The following is a 25,251-nucleotide window of genomic DNA, read 5'->3' as shown; positions in this document are numbered from 1 at the left end:
GGGAAAGAGTAGGGACCAAGGGGGCAATCTATGGGTGGTGCCAGAGGACATCAGTATATTGCTGGACAAACAATTCACATCCATCTTCACCCAAGAGAATGAGGATGAAGGTATCGAACTCGGGGAGAGAGACTGCGAGGTTCTTGAGCAAATTGAGATAGGGAGTGACAGGGTATTGGAGGTGTTGGCAGGATTAAAGGTGGACAAATCTCCAGGTCCGGATGATTTGTCTCCCAGACTGCTGAGGGAGGCAAGGGAGGAGATCGCAGGGGCTCTGACCCAAATTTTTAATTCCTCTCTGGCCATGGGGGAGGTGCCAGAGGACTGCAGAACAGTTAAAGTGGTTCTGCTATTTAAGAAGGGTTGTAGAGATAAGCCAGGGAACTACAGGCCAGCGAGTCTCACATCAGTGGTACAGCAACTATTGGAGAAAATTCTGAAGGAAAGAATCTATCTCCACTTGGAGAGGCAAGGTTTGATCAGGGATAGTCAGCATGGTTTTGTCAGAGGGAGGTCATGCCTAACAAATTTGATTGAATTTTTTGAGGAGGTGACCAGGTGTGTAGATGAGGGTAGTGCAGTTGATGTAGTTTATATGGATTTCAGCAAAGCCTTTGACAAGGTCCCACATGGGTGATTTATAAAGGCGGCAAATGCACATGGGATACAGGGTAATTTGATGAGGTGGATTCAAAATTGGCTTAGTTGTAGAAAACAGAGGGTGATGACAGAAGGATGCTTTAGTGACTGGAAGCCAGTGTCCAGTGGCATACCATAGGGAGCTGTGCTCGGTCCCCTATTATTTGTCATTTATTTTTACGATATAGATGACTATGCGTGGGGGGAGGATTAGTAAATTTGCGGATGACACAAAGATTGGCCAGGTGGTTAACAGTGAGATTGAATGTGTTGGGCTGCAGGAAGATATATACGGGATGGTCAAATGGGCAGATAAGTGGCAGATGGAATTTAACCCTGAAAAGTGTGAGGTGATACACTTTGGAAGGAGTAATTTGACAAGGAAGTATTCAATGAACAGCATAACACTAGGACGTTCTGAGGAACAAAGGGACCTTGGCGTGTGTGTCCATAGATCTCTGAAGGCAGATTTGTTAGGCATGACCTCCCTCTGACAAAGCCATGCTGACTATCCCTGATCAAACCTTGCCTCTCCAAGTGGAGATAGATTCTCTCCTTCAGAATTTTCTCCAATAGTTTCTCTATCACTGACGTGAGACTCACTGGCCTGTAGTTCCCTGGCTTATCTCTACAACCCTTCTTAAATAGCGGAACCACTTTAGCTGTTCTGCAGTCCTCTGGCACCTCCCCTGTGGCCAGAGAGGAATTAAAAATTTGGGTCAGAACCCCTGAGATCTCCTCCCTTGCCTCCCTCAGCAGTCTGGGAGACAAATCATCCAGACCTCGAGATTTGTCCACTTTTAATCCTGCCAACACCTCCAGAGGGCATGTTAGTGGGGTGACTTGCCTTTATCAATTGAGGCATAGATTACAAAAGTAGGGAGGTCAGATTGGAATTGTAAAGAACCTCGGTGAGGCCACAGCTGGAGTACTGTGTGCAATTCTGGTCGCCACATTATAGGAAGGATGTGATTGCACTGGAGGGGGTGCAGAGGCGATTCACCAGGATGTTGCCTGGGATGAAACATTTAAGTTATGAAGAGAGGTTGGATAGACTTGGGCTGTTTTTGTTGGAGCAGAGAAGACTGAGGGGGCGACCTGGTCGTGGTGTACAAGATTATGAGGGGCATGGACAGGGTGGATAGAGAGCAGCTGTTCCCCTTAGTTGAAGGATCAGTCATGAGGGGACATTAGTTCAAGGTGAGGGGCAGGAGGTTTAGGGGGGGATGAGAGGAAAATCTTTTTTACCCAGAGGGTGGTGATGGTCTGGAATGCACTGCCTGGGATGGTGGTTGCCTCACATCCTTTAAAAAGTACCTGGATGAGCACTTGGCACGTCATAACGTTCAAGGCTATGGGCCAAGTGCTGGTAAATGAGGTTAGGTAGGTAGGTCAGGTGTTTCTCACTTGTTGGTGCAGACTCAATGGGCTGAAGGGCCTCTTCTGCACTATGAGATTCTGAGATAAATGGAGTTTTTACCTGTGCTTTTATACTTCTCTGCAGTTTGTAATATAAGTCCTCATTCTGAACTAGCGTTTTCAAAAGTAAGAACATGGTCAGAATTTAAAGGTACCATATTCATTCGAAGGAAAGGAAAACAAACTTCTCTGATTTGACTCCTCACATGCTGATCCATACCAATGAATAAGTACAGACTACAAACAGATAAAGGCCTAAGTTTTGCATTGAGAATGTCAGTGAAGCTATCAGCACTCATCACTTTGGAGTAAAACGGACAGCAACTTCCATTATGTACGTGCAGTTAAAAAGCCGAAGTTGTGGTGCAAGTTACCTTGTTCCTCTATTTGTTGCGCTACCACAGTAATTCACCAATCGATTCAGCATTGAAATTAATGAAAGTTTGTGCAGTTGATATACTTACTCAGTAGTTACCCACTACATATGCCAGAAAAAGTCAGGATCATTCAGGAGGAGTGAACTTTCAATGGGTCAAACAACCGCACTGCCCCTGCAAATTGAATTTTATACCCGTGGAGTCCTATTCCTTCAGAATTTAATTAGTGCTGGAGTTTTTTTTTTAAACTTAGTCTTTCAGGCCAGTGAGCTAATATATATCAATTCTATTAACATTTTTAATTCAACGAAATCTTTTGCAAAAATTTACAATGTTAGAGCTCTGAATTTACAACCACATAAGTTAAATTTTTTTCCTGCATACTCAATAATTGATCTCTATTCAGAATCTAACAATTTTATGCTAGGAATATAATTACTTGGCAGGTATTTCACCATGGTGGGTGGCTTCACATTTAATGATCATTATTAACAAAATATAATTAACATAATCCAATCTTTCTTTCCTAATCTTTATTTCACTTTCTGTACAAGATTAAAAGCTATTTACCTTTCCTAGTTTAGACTATTTGTGTCTCAGTGATTAACTACATTAAGTAAAAGATGGAATTCAAATTATTCAAAACAAAAAGTGGATTTCGCTCTACAAAAATTGGCATATAATTTCTTGCTCCTCTGTGAATCCCTACACTTTTCCACTCAACACAGTTCCAAAACTTTACTAATACCTCTCAACAGGCTGGGAGGTAATGTGCAAGAACATCCTGGGATCAATTACTCATTAACAGTCTTTCTCACCACTTCCTGACAGCAGACGAAATTTTTTTAAAGTTATGCAAAGCACTAGAATTGAACAACTTCTCATCATTCCAAGTTATACAATTGGAACACAGCATTTCATCAGTTTAATTCTGCCCATTTTAAATGATTGTAGGCCTATATGTTAAGTGTAGGCAAAGCCAAAACTAACCTTTTTATTTTGGTTTGTTACTGGAATCTCATCACTGTTTTCTTTCAGATTGTGGACAATTGGCACCCCAAACAGATCACTATATGATACTTGAAAGGTGATCATCATATCTTCCTCTAAATTCCCTTCATATTCCAGAACGTCTTTCAAACTTCGATATAGTATCTGCAAAATATTGGTTCCAAGTAGTCAATATGTACAGTGTTTCAAAGATTTACCCTTAAATGCAGCACTAAGAGTGTTGACCAACTTCATCCAGAATCCCATAAATGGTAACGATTGATGGTAAATTGTTTCATTGCAACAACACTTCTGAAATTTAATTCCGTTCTCTATTGAATAGGTGTTCATTTTTCTATTTCTAAGAAAGATCGTATGTATGTTTAATCTCCGATTTGAAAGGTTAATTACATCTAGGTTAACCTATCACTTTGTAAAGAGAGGTATTCCAAAACAAATATTATATAGTATTACATTGCAAAGGATTTACTGCACAGCAACAGGTCATTTGGCCCAACCAGTCCAAGTCAGCATTTATGCTCCACTCGAGACTCCTCCCATCTTCCCCATTTAACTCTATCAGAATATCCCTCTATACTATTTCCCACTCATATACTTATTTAGCCTCCCTTGAAATGCGTCTCAATTATTCACCTCATCCACTCCCTATGACATAATGAGATTCACATTCTCACCATTCTTTTGGTAAAGAGATTTCTGAATTCTCCATTTGATTTTTTTGGTGTATATATATTGATGGCCTCTAGTTTTGCTCTTCCCCACAAGTGGAAATATTCTCTGTGCCTACTCTATCAAATCTTTTATAATTTTAAAGATCTCCATTATATCACGCTCAAATTTTTCTCTTTTTAAAGGAAAAGAGATCCAGCCTGTTCATCGTCTCTAGCCGACAGGTATATCCTTTCACTTCTTTATCGTTATGTAATTTTTTTGGCATCTTCCATATCTTTTTTATAATATGTGACCAGAATTATACACAGTGCCCTGGGTGTGGTCTAAACCTTTCAGTGCAAGTTTTCTCTCCACAAACTTCTGAAGTTGCAGACATCAGGGGCAGACTAGACTGCTGAGATTGGTTGCCAAATAGGCCATGGGGAAGGGCATAGTCAAACCTGATCCTGTCCTCAGCTGCAATTTCAGCAAGAAATATAGGATTGAGATCAGGCAGAGGAGCCCTCGCCAATTTCCCCTTCCTAACTCAGAACCATTTAAGCAAACTGCAGTGCCTCAGTCTGAATCGAAGACCTTCATGATCTGCATGGTTCAGCTATTCCCCGAGCCACTGGAAAAAATCAGTGGTATTCTCAAATGAATGGCATTGTTCAGCAGTTCAAACTCTATGCTTAATAACATTTCACAAGAAAACTGGACTGGTTGTAGGACCCTTTTAATAATAAAGCCACTTCTTGGTAGCTTACAAATACATTAAACATATGGATATTAAGAAACAGAAGGAGTAGGCAATTAGACCCTTTGAACATGCTCCACCATTTAACAAGATCACAGCTGATCATCTTCCTCAACTCCACCTTCCACACTACTTGCATATCCATTGATTCTTAGTATCAAAAAATCTATTGATCACTATCTTACTTATGACTTGAGTACGAACAGCCTCATGGGTAAAGAATTCTAAAGAGTCACACCCTTTGAATGAATAAATTTCTCATCTCAATCCTAATTCACTGACTCCTTATTCTGACACTGCAACCTTTAGTTCTAAACTTCAGATGGAGGAAATAGATCTTAGCATTTACTCTGTCAATCTTCTGAAGAGCTTTAAACGTTTCAATGAGATCATCTTACTGTATGAAACTCTACAGAATATGGGCTTAGCCGAATTTAGTGCCTCCTGATACAATGCCCTCAATCCCAAGAATCAATCCAGCAAACCTTTATTGTGCTTCCTCTAAAGGCAAGCATATGAGCTTGTTCCAAAAGCAAAATACTGGAAATTTGGAACAAAAGCAGAAAATGCTGGAAAAACTCAGCAAGTCAGGCAACAGCTATGGAGAGAGAAACAAAGTTAACATTTCAGGTTGATCTCTGATTAATAAGTCATCAATCTGAAATGTTAACTCTTACTGACCTGTTAAATTTTTCCAACAGTTTCTGTTTTTACTATATGAGCTTGTTGACTATGATGTATCCCTTCTAATCTCCAGCCTCATCGTTCCCAACCTTCTCCCTCTAAACTGCATTTTCCTACTGTGTTGAGACAGTAGCATAATGGGTATGTTACTGGAATGGTAAGCCGAATTGGAAGATACGAGTTCAAATCCTACCAATTAATTAAAATAAAATCGGGAATAAAAAGTTAGTCTCGGTATGAAACTATAGAGGTGTCTTAAAAATCTTTGTTACGCTAATGTCCTTTACAGAAGGAAAGCAGCTATCCTTATTTGGTCTGGCCTATATATGACTCCAGGCCCACAGCAATGTGACCAATGTTTGAATGCACTCATGTCAAAGCATAAAAAGAATTGACTGGAGATGGCCATAATTTTTCACCTATATTTTAGCTATACAGAACCTAAGTTTTATAATCCAAATTCTGTATAAACTGTATACCATAAATACGATTAGCACTGGGCTTAAAATTACAACACCAGAGCCAGTTGACAAAGGACTAACTTGTGGACAAAATCAAGTTTCCTAAAAGTATTTACATTTAAACATAATGCTTTATAAACTAAAGTTATAAGAAGAATCTAGTATCCAATTAGCATATTAAAGTTAGAATCATTAACTATCATTTCACAGTCAGATATTTTTCAAGATGCATTAACGTGTATTTAAATAAATTAGTTGACATCTGAGCCTTGGAAATCAGTCTGCTCATCCTCCATACTTCAATGGTTGATCATCTATTACATTACTTCTTGCTATGACATTTATTGCCCACCCCTAGTTGTCCTTAGAAGATGGTGGTGTGCTTTCTTTTTCAACTGAATGGTTTACTTGACCACTCCAGAGGGCTTTTAAGAGTTAACCATATTGATGTGGGGTTGGGAGTCATGTACAGGGCAGACCCGATAAAGATGGCAAGTTTTAATGCCTAAAAGGACAATGGTTTATAATCAGGTTTTACAACAATCAGACAAGCTTCCATTGCCATGTTTTACTGGCACCAGTATTCACCTCCAGATTTTTAAAACAGAATTTAAATTCCTTTGATCTTATTAATGATATGCGCCTTATTCCAAACCATCTTTCTAGATTTAGCTGCTATCCCCTCAATTTTAACCACTGTACCTGCAAATTTTTGAAAGAGAAGAATTGATAATAGTTCCTTGTCCTTCTCCACTTGATCTTCCCTTCCAAAGGTTCCATGTCTGATGATTCCCCTCCTCCAACAAAAGAGAACTAGTGAACCCTTACAAGGTGGAGTAATCCAGTTCAATAATGAAAAGGGAGTGAGAGATTAAGTGGGTAGGAAAGAGAGATAGCATGGAGCAGGCAGGAGATTTTATCCTCTATCAAAATTGCAAACCAAAGTGAAAATAGGGTCTTATTAATTGCAATGTGCAGTTTGTCTCTTTCAAAAATTCCTGATATATTTGTGAAGAGAAGTAACATTAGCAATTTCATTTTTTTAAACTTGTAAATCCACATTAGAACATTGATTTAAAATGCAGAAGGAAAATCCTGACAGTAAGTCTGACACAACCTGCAGTTTCTCAAAGCCCTGTAAAAGAGCAGCTCTCAGCAGAGTCTAAAGTCACAGTCCTCAGTAATTGCAAGAGTGCCAGATTCAGAGCAGCAAACATAGACTGAGGAGTGATGCTGTTGAAGCAATTCTAAGTGAGGGTAAGGATACTGAATTCAATGTGTTGGGAAGCAGGGAGCCACTAGATAAGTGATAAGTGGGTATTGGTGTATGACAAAATGTAAATGGCCAAGTTTTAAATGAGTTGCAATTTGTATAAGGTGGTGGTATGGAGGCCAGCAAGCAGAAGTTGTGTGTAGAGGCAACAAGAGAGTAATTAACAGTTTCGGCAGTAGTGGAATGATACAAGGGTGACAGTGATGCTTCTAAAGTAGAATTAAGTTTTGTCGGTAATGAAAAGGAATGTGGATTTGAAGTTCAGCTCACTGTTGAATAGGACATCAAAAATATACATCATTTGTCCAGTGTCAGGCAGGGGCAAGTTTGGAAGGATTTTATTAATTGCTGAATAAGATGGCTTTGGTTTTTCCAAAGTTCAATAGAAAATTTTAAAATTAATAATGTTGACATGCAAAGTTTTCTCTTCAATAAAATGAGGAATGCTTTGAATAAAAAAATATTCTAAAGTGGTTTAATTCAGATAATTGATAATCCACTTATTACATCTGTACACAACAGATACAAATTATTACACCTACATCTCATCTGTTTATTAACCGTGATTGCTGAGATGACTGATAGCTCTGTTGAAAATTGTTATGCAGTTCATTCAGCATAACACAATTGTGAAAACTACTGAACATATCATAAAGACATATTTAACAATGTTTGAGATGATATGAAAAACCTACTGGATGGTTAAATGGCCTTTTCTCCTTTCTTAAGGTATGAATAGAAAAGTGACAACAGCCTTGAGATGCTAGTAGAGGACAAAGCTCAATGGCAAGGTCCTGTGATGAACTTGCCCCAGTCTAGTTGTAATAGATGACTTCCAAACTTCTCCCTCCAATATGTAATTTGAGCACATGCACAAAAATACTTCATCTAATGTCTCTAGACAAATATTCATCCTCATTTATTGATTCAGAAATGTTCCCATTTCTGTTGGACTTCTACACGGAGCTCATATGTGCTATATAAAATGGCATCTTTTTCCGTACACCAACTACTTGGAGAAAACATTGCATTTAGTTAACTTGCATGTCAGCCGTGGCTCAGTTGGTAGCACACTCGCTTGAGTCACAGGTTGTGGGTATAAGTCCCGCTCCAGGGTTTGAGCACAAAATTAAGGTTGACACTCCAATCCAGTACTAAGGAGTGCTGCACTGTTGGAGGTGATGTCTTTTAGACAAGATGCTAAGCCGAGTACCCATCTGCCCTCTCCAATGGATGTAAAAGATCCATGGCACTATTTTGAAGAGCAGGGAAAGTTATCCCTGGTGTCCTGGACAATATTTTTCCTTGAATCGACATCACAAAAACAAATTATCTGGTCATTATCACATCACTGTTTTGCAGTTTGTGGGAGTTTGCTACGTACAACTTGCCTGCTGCATTTGCTATAATTACAACAGTGGCTACACTTCAAAAATTCATTGACTGCAACGTGTTTTGAAACTTCCAGTGGTCATGAAAGACTCAACTGCATGTCTTTTCTTTCTCTTTTAACTTCTGGTGCAGTACACATAATCTACTCAATCTGTTGAATGGGCATAGTTTATTGAAATCCAGTAGGTACCACAGTGTCACTTGATTCCCTGATGACGTCATCTTGTGATAGCTATATTTTATTTAAATCAATTTGATGAAAATTTACCTGCAGACAGTACTTTCAGTATTAACTTACTGGATGTGAGTCAGCAAGATCTTCTAAAGTTCCCTTCTTGCCCATCAACTTCCTGTAAACCACCATAGGGAAATGGACATCAAGGATGCAGTGATTGTAGATGGCCAGACCCAGTACTATCCCAATTAGTGTGAATTGTCCATCATTCTCAAAGGAGGTAGGGTTGAACCAAAACAGTTTCGTTTGGCTATCATAAGCAAACATTCCTATAAGAAAAAAAAATCAAGTATTTTCCTATTGCCTATAGGGAAATTAAGCTGATGAATCATATGCCTGAACACTTGGGGAAACAGGATCTTTAACTCATTCATCTACCTTGGCACTTTGATAACACTTACAGTCACATGGAATTTGTGTTTATCCACTTTCAGTGAATGCCTGTCCAGTGATTTTCATGTCAAATATAATTCAAACTCTTTTCCTCCTCCACCAAAGCCCATTACTCACATCCCCACCCCATTTAGATTTACATTAAAGCACCAAGAGAACTGTATGAATAACAGTTGTGGCCAATTACATTTCCAAATGAATGGTAAACATTTGAACAGGGCTTTTCAGTACATTGAAACACAAATAATATCTTTGCATCTGAACTCAAACTAGAAGCAAATAACTGATCAGTCAGGCTCTTAAGTAAAATGCTTTAGGAGTGTCAATCTAATAATCCATGGGTATGACCATAAAGCTGTCTAAAATTGGCTTTATCAAGAAAGCCAATCAGTAAACACACACAGAAAAGCCACCAGAATAGTGTTATGAGAATTGGAAGTGAAGTGCCACACTAGTGCATTAGGCTAGACTATAAGGTTGGCGTTTAATCACTTTTTGAGGAAAGGCAAACCACTTCATTGCTTTGCCTATGTTATACTTGATCACACTGCACAAGAGACAGGGGAGGGGAATTCTATTTTCCGGCAATAGCAACCTCACCATCAATACACATTTTTGCTGTGAAATATTGTTATAAATTAAGTTACTATTTCTGATAGTTACCCCACCTGTAGATCCATTAGGTTGGCAACTTTGGCCAAACAAATAAAATTCCAAATTTTTCTACAGGACAATCACTTCAGTTCCAACTGGTATTTCCTCACTTCATACATTTCACCAAGTAACCAGCACCATATCTGCTCTCTTGGATTATGTTTACTAAGGATAAAGCAAATATCATGGACTAGGGAAACTACTTTTGATCTTTGTTACTCCTACAGGGCAGGACATTTTAAACATTTCATCTTACTGAGACAGGGGGAAAGTCTGATTTCACTGACTATTGCAATGATATACTGAGGTTGAAGAAATACCTATATCTGGATTAAAAATCTCCTCGACCACCAGCTGAAAGAACTCCTTGGAAACTCCGCCTTCATCCACTCCTTGTTCCCCCTCAAACTCCACATAAAGTTGCTTTTTCAAATCTGAAGGATTTTCTGTGGCAATCATTTCCAACTGAAAAACAAAACAAGAAAACCGGTCAACAAACTCAAAGCTAACATGCTCATAGTAATCTAGGGATCTTAGGAACAAAAGAATCAACTATGCCCGAACATTCTGTTCAGGTCTGCAGATACCATTTCAAAAAAGAATGGTAGTCAGTTCCTACACAGATGCACTGAGTCCATTTACACTAGTAACTTGCAATAAACATACTTCATTATGGTATCACTCAGGCTTAAAATGAAGGACACTTGTTTACTTTATATGAGAGATGACAAATGTTGTATAGATCACAGCAAATAATGGATGGCACATTATAATAGTCTTTAGTTTATTGAACAAACACCATATTCAATTCCTCAAGACTATTCTCTTCAATTCCCTTGTGCAATATGGTTAAATCCCTTAGGCATTTATCAGTTTCAAACATTATCTTTTATTTTGGTTTCTTTGAATCACTGAACAGTTGCTGGAAATGGTTAAGACAGCTGACAAATTCAGGACAAAATTAACAGTCACATAGACAAATGTGGGTTAATTAAGGAAAGAGAGCATGGATTTGCTAAGGAAAAATCATGCTTAACTCATTTGCTGGAGCTTTTTCAAGAGGTAACAGAGAGGGCTGTTGGGAGCAATGCTGGTGATGTGGTGTACATGGACTTCCACAAGGCATTGGATAGGGTCACAGCATAGACTTGCCAGCAAGGTTATAGCTCGTGGAATACAACCGCCCCCGCTCATGAAAAGGTCAAAAATGAGAGTGTGCAAATTTGAAGTAATTAGTAAAAGAAGCAAAAGTGACACGGTGAAACTTTTTTATGCAAGTGGTTAGGGTTTGGAATGCACTGACTGACAGCGTGGTGAAGGCAGGCTCAATTGAAGCATTCAAAATGGAATTGGATTGTTATCTAAAAAGGAAGAAAGTGCAGGGTTACAGGGAGAAGGCAGGAATTGGCATTAGGTGAGTTGTTCATTCAGAGAGCTGGTTCAGACAAGATGGGTGAAATGGTCTCCTTCTGCACTGTAACAATTCCGTGCTTCACTTTGATTAAAATTATTACCAGAGCAGAGATAGAAGTTGTGATGGGTCAAATATACAATTATGGTTCTGAAATTTTTTGTAGCAACTGGTTGGTCCACAGCAGAAGGAAAATGAAAATCTCTAAGTGCTTAACAATGAAACCCTCTATTTCTTGTAAGTAACTTGCATCTTGTATGCAACTTGTATTTTCTACTGTGAAGCCAAACACAGAATACTTGTTCAATGTCTCAGCCATTTCCTCATTCCCCTGTCTCTGCATCTAAGGGCCCAAAGTTTACTTTAGCTACTCTTCCTTTTTGCATACCTGTAAATGCTTCAAAATGTTTCTATATTCCTGGCTAGTTTACTTTCATGTTCCATCTTTTCCCTTTTAATCAACTTTTTGGTGACCCTTTGCTGGTTTCTAAAACATTCCCAACCATTTCCAGCAACTGTTCAGTGATTCCTTTAGGGAAGGAAATCTACCATCCTCACCTGGTGTGGCCTACATGTGACTCCAGACCCACAGCAATGTGGTTGACTCTTAACTGCCCTATAAACAAGGGCAATTAGGGATGGTCAATAAATGCTGGCCGAACCAGCAACACCCACATCCCAAAGCCGAATAATAAAAAAATTCAAAGAAACCCCAAAAAAGTTAATGTTTGAAACTGATAAATGTTAAAGGAATTTAAACATACTGTACAAAGGAATTGAAGATAACAGTCTTGAAGGATTGCTTCTGGTCTTTATACTAACCTGAAACATTCCCAATCTTTAGACTATTATTCTTTGCAACATTATAAGCTTCTTGCTTTAATCTAATACCACCCTCCCTGCCTGAAAGGGTGGTAGAGGCAGATACCTTCATAACATTTAAGAAGTATTTGGATGTGCACTTGCAATGCCTTGGCATACATGGCTATGGGCCTAGTGCTGGAAAATGGGATGAGAATAGTTAGGCACTTGGTGCAGACTTGATGGGCCAAAGAACTTTTTTCTGTGCTGTAGGCCTCTATGACTATGACCCTTAACTTGAGTAAACCGCTCAGACTTGATTATTTTTGCTTAGTTTGTGTCTCTCAATGGAATGTATTTTTCTTCTGAACATTTTGAATTGATTTCTTCAAATGTTTCCCACTGTTTATTTACCACCATACCTTTTAGTCAATTTACCCAATTAACCTTAGCCAGCTCTCCCCTCACTATGTAATTGGCTTTAAATTTAAAATTTTTATTTGTGATTGGAGTATGTCTTAAATGGAAAGTTAACTTAATTTAATTCAAGCATAATGGAAAATTATGGTTAGAAACTTGGCTTTTTCATCACTACCCAACATTATAATTGATGACAAAGGTGAAAACTGGAAACAACCTACTAACCAAACTTGCTGGATCTACATGGATTGCTGCTGTCACAACACTCCCAGACCTCAGCACTCACCCTATCATACGCCGCAGCAGAGTACTATGCACCTGTCTGGCAAAGGTCATCACACACTTATATTGTTGACACTCAATTGCATGCAACAATGTGCATCATAACTGGAACTTTCCACTCAAATCAAGCCCTTCCCGGCTTCCTGTCCTTGCAAACATCACTTCTCCACAAATCTGCCAGCTGATAAAAACCCAGAAGCTGGTTGAAATCATCCACGCTGCAAATTATTTACCACTCCATGATGACCTGTTCAATCCACCTACTGCCCAACTTCCATCTACGCACCCCATAGGGAGCACCCTTCTCGTGCAACTACCAGCAGACATCCTCTAGATCAAGGAATGGGAAACATGGAAGTCACTAACAAGTTCGCTGTGACAACCCCATCTGTCGTATGGCAGGCTTTGAACTACTACGGCGAGAGTGGTCATTGCTAAACAGGTTCACAATAGGCCAGGGGCCCTAGGCTGCCAACCTCCACCACTGGGACCTCAGTCCAAACTTCTTATGGACTTGTGGAAGGACGCAAACAATGCTGCACATTACCAACGAGTGCACCCTCTATAGACAAAGTGGCAGACTAATCATCTTAACTCAGAAAATGAGGAGGCTAACACTTGTCTTCGGGGATTTACAGTCACTAAATAATAATAATAAAATTGCTGACATTGGTTCCAAGAATAGAAGGCATGACAATAAAACAAAAATCTCAATGAAAAAAATAATTTAACATTTAAGACCTGTTGAGCACACTACGTTAAATCTATTCACTGTTGCACTTGAAATAATAATTCATGAAAATGCTTACAATGCAGAAGATCCTTCAAAGAGAAAAATATTGGTACATACCCGTACAAGAGCATCATCAATGATATGATCGCGCCTTACTTTCAGTCGGAGATAAGGTTGAGCTTGCTGCCCTTGTACCAAGTTGTACAGCACAGTTATACGTCGTTCACTGAACATCCGAATTCTGTTGTCATAATAGAGGCCTTGGCTTTTAGTATATGGGGTAAGGAGGAATGGACAGGTCAAGAAAGAAAACTTCTTCTCACTGTCTACTTTAAAAAATATGTAGTCTTTATCCATTGCAAGAACATTGTTTAATGACTCGTTAACAAATTCATCATAAGGTATTACTGGTCGACAGCAGTCAATGGCCCTAAAATTAAGCTCTTTTTCCAAGGGGTCCACCCGGGGACCCTTCTTGTAACGGGTGTCCTCGATCAAAAGGTTCTGATGCAAATTTCCCTCACTGGTTTCTTGTGACGACTCCTCATCGTCATTCTCTATGGTCAAAATGCCACCCAGCAAATTTGCAAAGTATACCAATTTTAGACATTTGGCTGCTGCAACTACTACATCATCTTCATTTACCAAATTTCGACAACTATAATCATTGCTTATTACTTTGTACGTGATAAGCTGCTGAAAGACCTCAATCATTCTGCGGATATCAGTGGAGCTGTATGTTGACCACAGATGGATCAACTTGGCTTGTGCTGACAAAGGAAGCTTGCACATTGCCTTACAGAACATTTGTAAGGCTCCTTCCAGATACTCAGGACTATGTAGGTTGTGATTTTCCATGACAATTATGAACAGGTTTAGGTAGTTTGAATCTCTGGTGTATGCACTGTGATAACTTAATTCACATTCCACATCTGGTGATAGATACATCAAAGCATTAATCAGTGCAGTTTCTATCCGGTTATGTACCAGTAGTTTTTTGTAGACCCTCCGAACAGATTTGACATCAACAGTTAATTCTTCAAGCTTAAATGATTGCCCAAGACAATCACAAAGTTTCTGTTGAGAACAGCAAGGTGCTGAATGATTACATCCATGTATTTCGGCACAATTTTCCAAATTATCTGTAGTATTTTCTGGTAAAGAGCTTAAGCAATTTCTCTTCATTTCAGGTTTCCTAAAGCTCTTAACTAGTGTTTCTGCACTGGAGAATATCCGGCCAATAAGATGCACCAGTGGTGAGAAGTCTCCAGTTTCATTGCATACACTGAGAATTTCATCCACTTTTTCTTCAGTAAGGTAGGTTATGTCTAGCAATAGAAATAAGTCAAGTTGTTCAGACAATAGGGAACATGGTTGAAACACTTCTTTCCTTCCCCACCAACAAGATAAATAACTACATTAAATCTTTGCACCAAAACAAATAAGCTGTTCTACTTAGCAACAAAGCTAATTCAATTTCTGTATACTATTACCAAAATAGCTCTCACACTAGAACATTGTCAACAAGAGTTACTATTGGTTATACAATGGAGTTTTTAAAAATACTTTAGATTTTCAGTTCTCTAAGCTCCTGAAAACCTAAAACAATCACAAATGAAAATTTCCAAATATGACTTTGCCCTTGTACATAATCCTGGTACTGGTAAAATTTAAAATTGATTAGTATAGTCTCTTCTATAATATTGTGTAAAAATTCCTTTTTTCTAATACTAGGTAATGGAATCAAATTGAGATCATCAGGAAAAAGCTAATTTCAAGTTGGGGGCACAAAAATGGGCATAAAAACAAAATCTGGAGGAACTATCAAATACATAAAACACTACACTACGCAACCACCACCTGTACTCTAAATCTAAAGCTAGTAAGTCATGCAAAAAAGTGCCATTACTTCAACCCAGGGAGCAGCTGAAGTAATGAATTCAGTTTGAAAGAAAATGCACTCCAGGCACAGGAACTTCCAAGTGTACTTACTTCTAGAAATGTTCCACATGGCAGAATGTAAAAAAGAAATCAACTTGTTTGGAGACATTTATTTCAAGGACTTCTCTAGAGTTTTGAGGATCCTTTGTATAAACATTTCAAAAACACCCAGGAATGGAGAAAAAAATGTTTGGATTTTTTTTAAAGAAAACGTCAATTTAAAAGCACACTTTATCAAGACAGTTAAGAATACTGACAACCATTGCCCCATAATTACAATGCCACTGCTGTGCTCTTGTACTTGGTTGCTGTTAAAGTTAAAAGATGGAAGACCTTGGCCTGAAATTTGATTAGTGCTTTAAACAACACCCTTGAAAAAAACTTACCACAAATGAAATTCTACAGTAACCTAATCATGGAAAAAACAAAAGTAGATTTGGTATTTTGTCTCACTGAGTAACAATGCTTCAGATAACAAATGCTATCAAAACAAAACAATGACATTAGGGTTTCCCAGCAGTTACACCAACAAAGCTACACTGGAAAATTACATTTTTAAATTCAAAACACGTAGAATTATACTTTGTTACTAACTCTGAACCAGCTCTTGGCCAAAATAGTGCTAGAATATCAATATTTTAAATAATTAAATTGACTTATAAGAAAAAGATGCTGCTGCCCTTCGTAAAAAAACTCACGACAGCAACCACTTGAATGTATACAGTGCCCTTTGCATAGAAAAACACGCTAAGGCGCTTCACAAGGCACAAATGCATGCTGAGACAGAGGAGACAACACCAGAAGTGGTGGCCTAGAGCTTGGTCAAAGAGGTGGGTTTTAACAAGGGCATTGAAAGACAACAAGGTGGAGAAATAGGGTGCTTGGGGGAAGGTCTTGGGTGGTGGGGGTGTAGTTTTTGGAAGGGAAGATGTTCGGCCTAAATGGCAGAAAACACAGCTGTCAATAGCGTACTGAAGGAAAAGGGGTGCACAGCAGGCCAGAGTCACAATAATGAAATGGAGGAGTTCTAGGTCTGGAGCAGGTTACAGAGGCAGGGGCAGGAAAGGGAGTGAAGGGATTTAAACATGAGGATAGGAATTTTAGACATAAGATTGGGAACCAGGGACCAATACAAGTCAGCCAAGACAGGGGAAGGATACAGCTATGCTAGCACTCAGCAGGCGCGGTGGTGGTAAAGTCAGCAAGAGAGAAGAATAGTCCAGCCGGAGTGCTGTTTCATAACGGAGCAGCAACAGTTGCCTCAATGAGTTCTTCAGAGAGACAAAGAGCACATTTAAAAAACTAATCATGATCTAGTATTTGATCAACTTAATGAATATCATTACTTCAAAATAAACAATACAACAAACTCTCAGCTTTGCCAATGAATATTTACCCAATAAAAAAAGCCTTACTTTGAAAGTTGTCCTGTTGCTGTCTCTTACTACAGATCGCTTCAAAGTCACTCCCAACAGCCTTGCCGTTTTTATGCTTGCGCTTGTCAGATAAAACATTTTGGGAAAGCAAAGATCTTGGCTTCTTAGTGGGCCAAGCTGTGCATAGCTCTGCTCTGGTGCGATACAATTCCAGAGCTCTGGCTGCAGCTCGATTATTGTCCAACTGCTTGAAACCGGGACAGGAAGCACAGTTCTCATTTGCACAGAACTCATTTCCACAGCCTTTTGTTAACTGACAGTAGTAACTTTCAATCAATTCCTTGGCAGCTTCTCGTTTCCTACAAGAAATAAAGTGATGTAGATCAGTATTAAAATCTCAACTTCAGTGGAAATATATCGAGGTTTCAGAACTGAGTTAACTCTTCGTGTAAGCCAAGTATTCTTTGGCTTCAGCGCACAGACAACGGTTCATTGAATGTTAATCGATATTAGATATTACATATTATAATTAAAATCAAATTACTCAAATCACATTAAGCCTAAATGTAATTCTGCAAGTTAGAGCCCAGGTGTTCACACTGGGATCAAGCGGTCACCAGATTTATATTTTTTCTCCGTTGGTTAAATTAAGGTTATTTCTGTTGTCATACACTAATTAAAAATAATAGCACTGTTCACTTTGCAGAAAGTAGGACAAATGGGCCCCGAGAATGTCAATGTTTGCAGGTGTCCCCCATGTAGGGGGACGTGAAAACAAGAGTTAGAAGAATTTACCTCCAAAAATGATTGCAAAATATCAAACTTGAACCAGTCAAGATCCTTCTGCTAGAAAAGGTAATTACCATTATTTTGACCATAAAGGGAGGTAAAATATTTTGCACAGCAATGTGGAACACTGGCATCTGCCCATAATTGAGTTAGGTCCTGAATTAGCTTTGCAAAAGGTGGTTTTAAATAAAGAACATATCCTTTCTCAAAGAGAGGAAGAGGATAAAATGGCATCTCCAACCGCCTGCACACATCTTATAGTTTCCAATTTTACAGCATCAATAACAAGGGTCTAGAAAATCATGCCGAGACCTAAAGGAAGGAACACAAGATTTTTTAGGTGAATTTTGCATTTGTGAACCTCCCAATGCAACTTCCCATTAAAATTATTGTCCCATTGATTCCATATTGTGCATTTTATTCAATAGTTTCTTCACCTTTTCCCAATCACATACAAATCTCAAGGAATTTCTATAAAAGATGGAGCGAAGCATAATCTTTTAAATTTGTCTGTTTCCGGCTTCGAGCAGTCTATTAACAGAAATACACAGAAATGACAACAAGGAAATAGGTCCTTCAGGCCACCCAGTCCATCTTGGTCTTTCCCCTCCATACAAACAAAATAGTTCTAATCATATTTTTCATGTCCCTTCTGCTCTGCATTCCTACCACATCCTGTCGTGAATGGTGGACAATTAAACAACTTACTGGAGGAGGAGGCTCCACAAATATTCCCATCCTTAATGATGAAGGAGCCCAGCACATCAGTGCTAAACGATAACGCTGAAGCAGTCGCAACAATCATCAGCCCAAAGTGCCAAATGGATGATCCATCTTGGCCCCCTCCAGAGGTCCTCAGCATCACAGTCTTCTGCCAATTCTATTCACTCCACGTGATATCAAGAAACAGCTGAAGGCACTGGATACTGCAAAGGCCATGAGCCCTGACAATATTCCAACAATAATACTAAAGACTTGTGCTCCAGAACTTGCCACGCACCTAGCCAAGCTGTTCTAGTATAGCTACAACACAGGCATTTACCCAGCTATGTGGAAAATTGCCCAGATATGTCCTATACACAAAATGCAGGACAAATCCAACCTGGCCAAATACCACCCCATCATTCTACTCTCCATCATCAGTAAAGTGGTGTTAGGGGTCATCAACAGTGCGATTAAGCGACACTTGCTGAGCAATAACCTGCTCACTGATGTCTAGCTTGGGTTCTGCCAGGGTCACTCAGCTTATGACCTCCTTAGAGCCTTGGTTCAAACATGGACCAAAGAGCTGAACTCCAGAGGCACAGTGAGGGTGACTGCCTTTAACATGAAGGCTGCATTTGACAGATTGTGGCATCAAGGAGCCCTAGCAAAACTGGAGTCAATGGAAATCAGGGGGAAAACTCTCCACTGGGTGGGGTCATACCTAGCACAAAGGAAGATGGTTGTGGTTGTTGGAGGTCAGTCATCTCAATTCCAGGACATCACCGCAGGAGTTCCTCAGGGTAGTGTCCTCAGCCCAACCATCTTCAGCTGCTTCATCAATGACCCTCCTTCAATCATAATGTCAGAAGTGAGGATGTTCACGACTCCTCAGAAACTGAAACAGTCAATGTCCAAATGCAGCAAGAACTGGACAATATCTAGGCTTGGGCTGACAAGTGGCAAGTAATATTCGTGCCACATAACTGTCAGGCATGACCATCTCCAACAAGAGAGAAACCAACCATCGTCCCTTGATGTTCAATGGCACTGCCATCACTGAATTCCCCACTATCAACATCATGGTGGTTACCATTGGCCAGAAACTGAACTGGACTAGCCATATAAATACTGTGGCTACAAGAGCAGGTCAGAGGCTAGGAATCCTGTAGCGGGTAACTCACTTCCTGGCTCCCCAAAGCCTGTCCACCATCTACAAGGCACAAGACAGGAGTGTGATGGAATACTCCCAACTTGCCTGCATGAGTGCAGTTCCCACAACACTCAAGAAGCTTGACACCATCCAGGACAAAGCGGCCCGCTTTGATTAGTACCCCTTCCACAAACACTCCCTCCTCCAACAATGAACAGTGGCAGCAGTGTGTACCATCTACAAGATGTACTGCAGAAACTCACCAAGGCTCCATAGGCAGCACCTTCCAACCGAAAACCACCTAGAAGTACAAAGGCAGCAGATTCATGGGAACACCACCACCTGGAAGTTCTCCTCCAAGCCACTCACCATCCTGATTGGAACTATATTGCTATTCCTTCACTGTCACTAGGTCAGAATCCTGGAACCCCCTCCCTAACAGCAGTGGGTGTACCCACACCACATGGGCTGCAGTGGTTCAAGAAGACAGCTCGCCACCACCTTCTCTAGGGCAATTAGGGATGGGCAATAAATGCTGGCCTAGCCAGCGACACCCACATCACATAAAATGAATTTTTAAAAATTCCTTCGTTTGGACAATTACATCTTACAACTCCTAACCATAAAAGAAAAACTTATTCTATAAATTAATTTAAAAGGCCATAATAAGCTGCTAAATAAACTTCAGTGACTAGTACAACTGAAATCTCCTACAAATCATTTAGAAATTAAATGGATATGAATAAGTGCAAGACACATTGTTCACCCCACAAAACAATTTTGCACAACTTATTTCCTTAACATTACCATTCCTTAATTGTGTGCTGGACATGCGTTCTGCTCACAAATCGACTTCAAATGAGCTGACTCAACTAACCAATGAAAGCAGTCCCTCCATTCAGTTTTGACAGTTGCAGAATTACTAACCTTGTGCTTTAAAAATATAACTTTCACTGGATGTTACATCACCTTAATTCATGGTGGAACCGTAAAATTAAATGAGACTATGCTTTTCTCTTGTTTATACTTTTGTCACGAAAATATCAGAACACAATTCTGCAATGAATTCAACTAAGGAGTTGCGGGATGGGGGGCGGTTTATCAATGTCGTGGCCAATATTTACACCTCAACCAACTTCACACACAAAATCTGGCAATTGTCTCATTAAAATTCAAAGAAAGTCTTGAAATTGTGAGAAGATCCATAGAAAATTAAAGTTCTTTCTTTCTGGGAAAGGTTTCGGATGGTTGTGGTTAGACAAGATCAGTAATGTATAAAACACGAGCTTGCAAACATGTAGGAGAAAACTGAGCTGGTATCACTTCATTAATAATGTGACACATTCCCACATCTCGCCGTGTTGAGTAGTTAAAGGAAAGAAGCCAAGTCTTCCGGGTTACTAATCACAGCAATAAAGCGGACATGGATGTGACTACGTTGCCAGCAGTTTGGAAACCTCGAGATTAAAGGAAACAGTCATTAAGATCAGGTCGGTTCCAAGGCCCACCCCGCCCAGGCCGCGGCTGTTTCAGGAGGCCGGCGGGCTCCGTTCCAGTACTCAGCTAAAGACGGGCACACTCACCGCTTGAGACTCGCCGGGGAAGGGGCGAGCAGCGTGACCGGGGCGTTAGTGTCAGGGGAAGTCATGCGAGGCAGGTAAGGGAGACGGCGGCGGGCGACAACGGCCACTTTCACCGTAAACATTCAACACCGTCGACTGCCCCGCCCCCTCCTGCAGCTTCCGGCCCGGGACGTACAGCCCCGCCCCTCCTGCGGCTTCTGGCCCACGTGGCCCCGCACCTTCATGCAGCTTCCGGCCCAGGGCTCACGGCCCCGCCTCCTCCTGCAGCTTCCGGCCCGGGACGCACGGTCCCGCCCCTTCCTGCAGCTTCCGGCCCGGTACGTATAGGGCAGCAAACCTGGAAATCTGGACGAAAAGCAGAAAATGCTGGAAATACTCAGCAGGTCTGACAGCATCTGTGGAGAGAAAAACAGTTAAAGTTTCGAGTCTGGATGACTTCCTCAGAGCCTGATGTCTGATCTGGCTTCTATTTCCTGTGCAGAGGATTTGGTAGCAGCTGTAAAGCTGTGGGGATCCCTGACCACCACCTAGCCTCAGGTCAAAAATCACAGAATTATATGGCACAGAAATAGGCCCTTGGGCCCATTGTGTCCATGCCGGCCATTAAGCACTTATCTATTCTAATCCCATTTTCTGGCATTTGGCCCATAGCGCTCTATGCTATAGTGCTTCAAGTGCTCATTTAAATACATAAATGTTGTGAGGGTTCCTGCCTCTACTACCCCACACCCCCCACTCCCCCAGGTTCCAGGCTCCGACCAACCCCTGGGTGAATTTTTTTTCCCTCAAATCCCCTCTAAACCTCCTGCCCCTTATCTTAAATCTATGTCCCCTGGTTATTGACACCTCTGCTAAGGAGAAAAGTTTCTTCCTATCTACCCTATCTATGCCCCTCATAATTTTGTATACCTCTATCAGGTTCCTCCTCAGCCTTCTCTGCTCTAAGGAAAATAACCCTAGCCTATCCAGTCTCTTTTCATAGCTGAAAATACTTAAGCCCAGGCAACATCCTGGTGAATCTCCTCTGCACCCTCTCCAGTGCAATCACATCCTTCCTATAGTGTGGCAACCAGAACTGCACACCACTCCAGCTGTGATCTAACCAGTGTTTTATATAGCTCTAACATAACCTCCCTGCTCTTATATTCTAAGACTTGATTAATAAAGACAAGGATCCCATATGCCTTCTTAACCACCTTACCTATCTGTCCTGCTGCCTTCAGGGATTTATGGACATGTACACCAAAGTCCCTCTGATCCTCTGTATTTCCTAGGTTCCTAGCATTCATTGTGTATTCCTTTGTCGTGTTAGTCCTCCCAAAATGCATCACCTCACACTTCTCATGATTAAATTCCATTTGCCACTGCTCTGTGGGATACCAGTCCATCTATATCGTATCATTACAGCCTACGTTGGCTCTCTTAAGGAACATTTCACATACTGTCACTCCTCAGCCCTCTCGCCACATCCCTGCACACTCCTTTTCAGATAATTAGAAAATGTAGAAAAAGTTAAGCACAGAAGGCCACTCTGATTATCATGTCCACGCCAGCTAAAAAACAAGCCACCCTGCCTAATCCCATTTTCCAGCACTTGGTCCATAGACTTGGAGATAACAGGACTTCAGGTGCATATCCAGACATCTTATAAATGAGTCGAGGGTTTCTGCTCCTATTACCCTTTTAGGCAGTGAGTTCCAGACCTCCATAACCCTCTGTGTGAAAACATTATGATCTCCCTTCTAATCCTTCTATCTTAAAGTCCTCCCTCCTCACTGTCCAAGGGCCCAAACAATCCTTTCAGGAGAAGCAGCGCTTCACTTGCACCTCCTTTAATTTGGTCACTGTGTTTGCTGCTCCCAATGCAGTCTCCTCTACATTGGGGGAACTAAATGTACACTGTGTGACCGCTTTGCTGAACACCTTCACTCAGTCTGCAAGCATGACCTAGTCCTTCCTGTCGCTTGCCATTTCAATACACCATCCTGCTCTCATGCCCACATGTCTGTCCTTGGTCTGCTGAATGTTCCAGTGAAGCCCAAAGCAAACTGGAGGAACAGCACCTCATCTTCCGATTAGGCCCTTTATAGCCTTCCAGACTTAACATTGATTTCAACAACTTCAGATCATGAGCTCTCCTTCAGCTTTACTCGTTTTTAAATCCATTTCATTTTATTTATTTATTCACTTATTTTAACATTTATTAAAATCCCAATCAGCCCCCCACAAACAGGGTCATTGTCACTTGTTTTTGCTTGCATAGAGTGCTGACCCTTGTTCAGCTCTTAACACATTCTGCTGTTTTACCTTTATGCTACAATCAGCATCTTTTTTAGTTTTTAACACTACCATTAACATTCCCTTTGTCCTGTGTCCATGACACCCTTTTTCAAATTTCTCCTTTGCTTCCACCTATTCCTATCTTGCTCTACCCCCTCTTGAACAGTACAAAATCCATCACATTTCAACTTCTCTTTAGCTGTGAAGAAGAGTCATACGGACTCGAAACGTTAACTCTCTTTCTCTGTCCATAGATGCTGCCAGACCTGCTGAATTTTTCCAGCATTTTCTGTTTCTTATTGCAGATTTCCTGCATCCACAGTATTTTGCTTTTATCTTCGTGTTTTATACAGCTCCAGCATAACCTCCCAGCTCTTATATACTTCCCTTCCCTTCCTTGCCAATCTCCACCCCTCCATCATTTTCACGTGGTCCATCTCTGACACTTCCCTTCCTTGCCAATCTCCACCCCTCCATCATTTTCACGTGGTCCATCTCTGACACTTCCTTTCCCTTCCTTGCCAATCTCCACCCCTCCATCATTTTCACGTGGTCCATCTCTGACACTTCCCTTCCCTTCCTTGCCAATCTCCACCCCTCCATCATTTTCACGTGGTCCATCTCCGACACTTCCCTTCCCTTCCTTGCCAATCTCCACCCCTCCATCATTTTCACATGGTCCATCTCTGACACTTCCCTTCCCTTCCTTGCCAATCTCCACCCCTCCATCATTTTCACGTGGTCCATCTCTGACACTTCCCTTCCCTTCCTTGACCTCTCTGTCTCAATCTCTGGTGATAGACTGTCCACCAATATCCATTACAAACCCACCGACTCCCACAGCTATCTCGACTGCAGCTCATCACACCCCGCTTCCTGTAAGGACTCCATCCCATTCTCTCAGTTCCTTCGCCTCCGTCGCATCTGTTCCGATGATGCTACCTTCAAAAACAGTTCCTCTGACATGTCCTCCTTCTTCCTTAACCGAGGTTTTCCACCCACGGTCGTTGACAGGGCTCTCAACCGTGTCCGGCCCATCTCCCGCGCATCCGCCCTCACGCCTTCTCCTCCCTCCCAGAAACATGATAGGGTCCCCCTTGTCCCCACTTATCACCCCACCAGCCTCCGCATTCAAAGGATCATCCTCCGCCATTTCCGCCAACTCCAGCAAGATCCCACCACCAAACACATCTTCCCTTCACCCCTCCTATCGGCATTCCGTAGGGATCGCTCCCTCCGGGACACCCTGGTCCACTCCTCCATCACCCCCTACTCCTCAACCCCCTCCTATGGCACCACCCCATGCCCACGCAAAAGATGCAACACCTGCCCCTTCACTTCCTCTCTCCTCACCGTCCAAGGACCCAAACACTCATTTCAAGTGAAGCAGCATTTCACTTGCATTTCCCCCAACTTAGTCTACTGCATTCGTTGCTCCCAATGTGGTCTCCTCTACATTGGAGAGACCAAACGTAAACTGGGCAACCGCTTTGCAGAACACCTGCGGTCTGTACGCAAGAATGACCCAAACCTCCCTGACGCTTGCCATTTTAACACTCCACCCTGCTCTCTTGCCCACATGTCTGTCCTTGGCTTGCTGCATTGTTCCAGTGAAGCCCAACGCAAACTGGAGGAACAACACCTCATCTTCCAACTAGGCACTTTACAGCCATCCGGACTGAATATTGAATTCAACAACTTTAGGTCGTGAGCTCCCTCCCCCATCCCCACCCCCTTTCTGTTTCCCCATTCCTTTTTTTTCCAATAAATTATATAGATTTTCCTTTTCCCACCTATTTCCATTATTTAAAAATTTTTTTTTTTTAAATCTTTT

The 25,251-nt window shown here is 41.0% G+C and overlaps 1 protein-coding gene across 2 annotated transcripts in view; it reads right to left on the bottom strand.

Moving 5' to 3' along the window:
* The window catches only part of LOC121277309 (ubiquitin-protein ligase E3A-like), a 46,207-nt gene extending 29,158 nt beyond the window's left edge, over positions 1 to 17,049 (bottom strand). For both annotated transcript variants that reach the window (XR_005942856.1, XM_041186601.1), the window contains exons 1-6: positions 16,950 to 17,049; positions 15,586 to 15,677; positions 13,711 to 14,921; positions 10,267 to 10,411; positions 8,963 to 9,168; positions 3,426 to 3,590 (exon numbers count right to left, since the gene is read on the bottom strand). Coding sequence is in view for 1 of the 2 variants with exons in the window: in XM_041186601.1 (XP_041042535.1) it covers positions 3,426 to 3,590; positions 8,963 to 9,168; positions 10,267 to 10,411; positions 13,711 to 14,921; positions 15,586 to 15,643 (1,785 nt within the window). In the remaining variant the exon portion in view is untranslated. The remainder of the gene's footprint in view (positions 1 to 3,425; positions 3,591 to 8,962; positions 9,169 to 10,266; positions 10,412 to 13,710; positions 14,922 to 15,585; positions 15,678 to 16,949) is intronic.
* Between the last annotated feature and the right edge of the window lie 8,202 nt (positions 17,050 to 25,251).

The sequence above is a fragment of the Carcharodon carcharias genome, chromosome 1 (assembly GCF_017639515.1).
Source record: "Carcharodon carcharias isolate sCarCar2 chromosome 1, sCarCar2.pri, whole genome shotgun sequence".
NCBI lineage: Eukaryota > Metazoa > Chordata > Chondrichthyes > Lamniformes > Lamnidae > Carcharodon > Carcharodon carcharias.
This window is presented reverse-complemented; position numbering and strand designations above follow the sequence as displayed.